Genomic DNA, 5954 nt, shown 5'->3' on the forward strand with positions numbered 1-5954 from the left:
ACAGAGGTGTAAAAAGAGGAGAGCTTCAATGGGAACTGTGCCGTTCCGGGGTCTCGGAAGCTTAAAAAGGTTGGGTAGCATTTTTCTTTCTCATTTTCCAATGTTTTTCGGCTAGAATTTTTGTGTTCAGCTTTCAAAATTTACGCAAAGGAGTAAACTACATCTGCCACATGAGTGTAACTAAAGATGGAGAGTAAAAGCCTGCCGGAAAACCTGCACAGAGTGGTTGTTTCTAAATATGACCAGCAAGATGATCAACTCGGCAAACCCGTTGACGACGGCCCAAAACTAATCTGTCCACCGCTCAAAGCCATACTTCGCGGTGCCAACGCGGAATGAGAGAATAGCGAAAGGTATTTGCGGATGACCGAAAAAGATAAGCATGCCCGTGGCCGAAGGCATACCCAGCTGTGTTGTGCGTCTCCACGCAGTCAGCGGGGGATATTGGGATTGCTAAACAAAAATACGACTCCGGAAGACACCGCGAAGAGGCACGCGCTATTCTAAAGCCCCCGTTATCGGTTCAGGTCGAGTGCTCACTCTTGTTATCGCCTTATCAGGTCACTCAAAGCACCTGGAGTTAGACTATATACTACATCCAGTTCCAACTACATATCAGATTCCAACTTATGGTACCGTTATGCTTGGTAGGTATTCAAAGATTTCGAGACAGAATCGGGTCTAACATTCTGTGACGTCATTCTATATCCTCAATGACGAACGATAGAAGGATCGAACAGTCTGCAAGTTTTGACTCCGTGTTAGCCCCGTGAAGCAACTGTGGCTATATGAGTGGTGCGGATGACAGCGGGGAGGGGGTGGGAGAGAGGAATTAGCTGGGTTGTTTGGATTTTATCCGGTGGATTTTTTGAATTTTACCCACACAATTTTGTCCCGATTTTTTAGACATTTTCTCCAAATGTGATGTGAAAGACAATCTGAATTCAACGTCACACGGAAAACTCCCGGTATATTTTCTTGTAGTGTTGGCTGTTTGCAAAAGCGCAGGTACGCGCAACAATAGCTTTTAACTTTGTAACTTAACTTTTTTTTAGTTATAACTTTTCAGATTTAACTTTTTCCCGCTTTCTTCTACTTTTGCTCATTCAGGGAGAGACTTTCTTCCGCTTCCTGGAGCACTGTAACTGAAGTGCGCCGAAACACGACAGCTACTCCAGGCGTCCACACCATTCAACCGCGCGTGCATGGAACTCCTCTCTTCGGAAAAAAATAGAAACTGATACAGTGTTGCTGGGACAGGCAGTTCCGCGCGTAAACGGAAACTATGAGTGGTCACCTGAAATCAAGAACAGCAAAGCACATTTGTTTTTACTCCGTGTCATTTCTAGCTGCGTATATATTCTCCAAAAACGTCCAAAAATATCCGGGTTATATCCAAAACAGCCCACTGAAGAGGATCTTTTTAAAAATATCCGGATTTTTTTCAACCCTGGGAATTTCCTGGACCGGCTTCTGGGGGAACTGTGCCGACATCCATCCGAAAAATCCGAGTGTTCCAACTTCCGCATAACCTCGGAACTACCACCAACCAACCAATGGATACTTGATCCACTGGGCCAAGCCGCTTGTGCATTCAGTGATTCAGATGACCGAGTTTATAACACGTACATTTACGCGGCATCACTTCATTACTGTTTAATGTAAAAAGATAGCAAATTTTATAAAACAACTCTTCCTGAGGTCCACGCATATTCAGCTCCTGACTACCGCGTGGCTCAGTAGTCAAGTAACACAATGGCATGCATAACCCCTCTTCATTTCCCCCCATGCTAGCAAACACTGAAAAGGAATGCTAAAAACAAACCCGATAAAATAAATGCGACCATCGGGACAAAATAGCAAAACATTGAATAAATATATTCTTCACAATCGTATCGCGGTCTTTCTTGCGGATTTCGCCTTCAGGTGACCCATGAAGAGCAGCAACCCAACTGCCATGAGAGCGTAGTGAGTACAGACGAGAACCAGAGCGACACTCTGTTCGATATTCGTCGTAAAATAAGTCACGACTAAACACACTGTGTCCTCCAAGAAGATCGCTATCACAAACAAGACGGACGCCATTAATGTTGCTAGACCTTCCCTTCGCGAATTCTGGTAGTTGAGAACGATGATCATGGTGATAACACCGAACGACAAGTCCCGGAGACAGTTCTTTAAAGTATACGTGGTTTGCGACAGAGACGACCATATTATGACAAAAGGAACGTGCAGAAATAGAAGACCGACAACATATACGCTAGGAAAAGAGAATACTATTGTGGCGCCAGCGAGCACTCTGGCTGTGATGAGGAAGATCCAGGATAGAAGCTTGAGGAAGGACGCTGATGCTGGGTCGTGGTAGCCATCGAACGTTGTATCGCATGTAGTAGAACAGTCTGTGTCTTCATCGTGGTGCAGAGGGACGTACTTGGTGTAGAAGGCGGCTATCGATGCGATTAGAACAATACAGCAGGCAGTGCACAGCAATTGCAGAAGTGCTGCAGAGGGAAAGGACGTATATAGTTCCAAGTGATGTCTCCATGCCATTGACATCTATATTCTCCCTCTAAGTTACACGGGAAGCAACATAATTTTTTTCTTAATTTTAAGTAATATGACGTCAAGAAGCGAGGTAACTGTCCACTCCCTAACAACATTCTGGCTCCACAAGCTACACTATTCTTCCAAAACATACACTTGTTTCAGACATGGTGTAAAAGTAGTAGTTTCCGCGATTGTCGTTTTTCCGCGAAATATTAGCATTTTGTAACTACGACATAGAAGCTGTCCAAGGCAAGAAAAGTAGCAGAAGCTCTTTGGCTGCACGTAGAACATGTGTTCATAAGTCCCAAACGTCGCCACACCAGCACTGGACAGCTGTTTCGGCCTTCTCAGGCTGATGATGGCCCAAGAAGGCCGAAACAGCTGTCCAGGGCTACTGTGGAACTTGTAAACACACGTTCCACGTGCAGCCAAAGAGCTTCGGCTATTTTTCCCTAACTACGGCTTTCCGCTGGGCATTCAGTGGTGAGTAGCTCACCCTGACGGGAGGACATCACGTTCCACGTGACCTTCTGACGCCACGAACTCAAACGTTATACTCCTGCGCACTGCTGACGATTGCTCAAGAAGGCCGAAACAGCTGTCCAGTGCTGGTACGGCGACGTTTGGGGCTTATAAACAAAAGAAGTCCCAGTGAGTCACCCAGGGGAGCTCATCGTAGTAACCTTAGGACACATTTAGAGATCCTGCAACTATCGAGCCTTTCCGCGGAAACAACGCAGTTTAAGGTTCCGCGCTCCAAACGTGTCTTCATCATGTTCCCGCGAAATCAACGACTTAGACACTACGTCTGATGAAGTCACTTCTGCAGAGATTTCATATATCGTTCACGGTGAAACGGGTTACATGTTCCATGGGGAAAAAATGAAATTGGGGAGTTTCTAGATTGCAACTGATCCTTATTTTAGTCCCCTGACCCTGAAATTTACTCCCCAGGAGTGCAAATTGTTCGCGGTATAATTTTTCATGCATGCACATCAGTTAGGTACCTGGTAGTGTGAGTCCCCACTCAGTCACATTCATTTGGTCCCCAAAATATTTCCACATTATGAGTGCTTCATCGCAACAGACTGTACGCTTTATTAGCAAACATGGAATGTTTCATACCAGTATAATCTCGTCCCACTCTATGCAGTCCTGTCTGGAAGAGAAGAAGGTAGAGTTGGAGAACACCCTGAGGGAAACAATGAACGACGGCCACCCACACGAGGTCTCCAAATGCTATCTCTTCTTGGTGGTTGACGAATGTCCGCGTGTCCGACGGATCACCCAAAATCATAAGCGCTTTGTCGAATGCCGCAGACGCCAACCTAGATTGAATAATTTCGGTTACATTAGTAGCACCGACCCGACAACATATACGCAATAGTCGTTTGCAACTACGTACACTTCGCAAACGCCTCGCGTAAATACAAAACGTGACCACGGCACGCGCGCGCACAAGGAGGTGAAAGATAACGCGGGATTAGGCTACTTTCACCGAATAGATAAACCGAGAAAATAGACACGAACTTTATTTTGCGATCTGGCGAGGCAGTATCAATTACCATATCATACAACATGACTGTCATGCATTCGACTCCATTGAAGATAAGGAAACGTGACATGTTCCATATATATATATATATATATATATATACAGGGTGTCCACCGTAACTATAGCAGTAATTTTTAAAAATAGAAAAATCACTTTTTCCCAGTTTTAACCATTGGCGATGACCTCTACGCCTAAATGGCCACCGTAAGAGGGCACAGGCAAGCCTTTTGTGTCGATGCATAACTATATTTAATGTTTCCCATGTGTTGCAGGATGGCATGAGTTTGGTAAGCCCTACCCTAAGGGGTTAATCCTGGCATCCATCTGGCAGCAAGCTTGAGGAGCCTGCACACCCGCTTGTTAAACAAGGTCCCAACTTGAAAACACACAAAAAAAAACACTCTTCTGCAACTCTTTGTTATACACTGATATTCGGCCAACAGCATCGTCCACTGAAGTTACCTTCTCTGTTGGCCAAGTACACCGGCTTGAATTTACCCATGAAACTGGATTTCAAATCGGTCAACTCCTTTGCAAGTATCAAAAACAATTGGTGCCATCTTGGTCCAGCATTTCTCACTGTTAATTCTACCAACACAGGACGTGGTCTATTTAGGTACTTACATGAGCATCGGCAACAGGTGCAAGAACGGGAACGTCACGACGTACCACACCCCCACCACCACTTTGATGAACGTTGTCGTCACAGTCGAGCGCACCACCAGAAAATACATCCTGAACACGAAGAAGGGCACACAAGGCGCGTGCAAGAATCCCATCATTGCGAAAAACAATCCTGTCCTTCCTTCATAATAGCGTGTGATGAGCATCACATCCAGCACCAGCACGGCACCCACCAGAAAGCATACGAACGTCGAAGGAACCAACAAATCACTCAGATGCAGCCGCGGCGGCGGTGGAGCCGCGGAAGACGAACTCCTGGTCCACAGCCCTTCTGACACAGAACGAATCCGTTCCGATTCCTCGTCAGGTTCAATCAGATCTCCAGCGGCTACACGTTGCTTTTTTTCGGCTTCTTCCAGGAACAACTGGACAATGAGCTTTTCGGACTGCGTGAGCTCGTTCGACGGAGATCTTGGAGATTCATCTTGACTGGGTCCTATTGCGTCTTCCATGGCTTGGACACAGCTCGAACTACTGTCATGTCCGATGAAGGTGACGGTTGTGGAACGGTCTGCAGATCCTTGCGACGGCAGCGATGCCGATGGATCACTAACCCTCACACTTTCGTTTGAGGATTGACGAACGTCTTCGCGGATCATGGCAGTATGCACGGTTACGCTAACATGCTGGCCACCTGTCACACAAGACGTGCACTCCCGCAGCCAGAAGTGGTAACGCACAAATTACGAGCCTCTTACATTTTAACCTCGCTCGTCCAGTAAGCCGTGCCCTTGTACGGAGTCAATAGGGACGTCTTTCCGCACTTAGTAGCTATACCCGTTAAGCCTGACTGATTGCTCGGCTCGACAAACATCGTAAAATCTACTGTATGTGGCACTTGCTAGTTGACGGTTCGAAGCCAAGATGCCTCTTCTCGAGCTAAGCTATCAAGTATCGACGCGCTCTTCGTGTTATCGCCAGTGGCAATCAAAAAGCTATCGCGTGTTGCGGACAGATAAAAACAGTGCTTTCTTTGCGTGTACATACGCGACGTCCTCTTTCTCTCGAGACCAGAGTAAGGGTGATCGCGATGAAGGCGATAATAAGTGCGTCTCCCCGTACCAACAAATGCTTCAAGTTCATATCACCTTGCAATGTGAAAATATTCTGATGAGTTACAGGTTGTGATTAAGTGTTACGTGAATATCCCAGAGAAGCATACGTAACG

At 46.2% G+C, this 5954-nt stretch overlaps 1 protein-coding gene across 1 annotated transcript; it reads right to left on the reverse strand.

The window, feature by feature from the left end:
* Nucleotides 1–1641: 1641 nt before the first annotated feature.
* Nucleotides 1642–5858, reverse strand: LOC135369060 (uncharacterized). The gene is made up of 3 exons (XM_064602699.1): nt 4727–5858; nt 3673–3875; nt 1642–2501 (listed from the first exon to the last, which is right to left on the reverse strand). The coding sequence occupies exons 1-3, from the start codon at nt 5383–5385 to the stop codon at nt 1885–1887; spliced, it is 1479 nt and encodes a 492-aa protein (XP_064458769.1). The 5' UTR covers nt 5386–5858; the 3' UTR covers nt 1642–1884.
* Nucleotides 5859–5954: the final 96 nt, after the last annotated feature.

Source organism: Ornithodoros turicata, chromosome 9 (assembly GCF_037126465.1).
Source record: "Ornithodoros turicata isolate Travis chromosome 9, ASM3712646v1, whole genome shotgun sequence".
In the NCBI taxonomy this organism is placed as follows: domain Eukaryota; kingdom Metazoa; phylum Arthropoda; class Arachnida; order Ixodida; family Argasidae; genus Ornithodoros; species Ornithodoros turicata.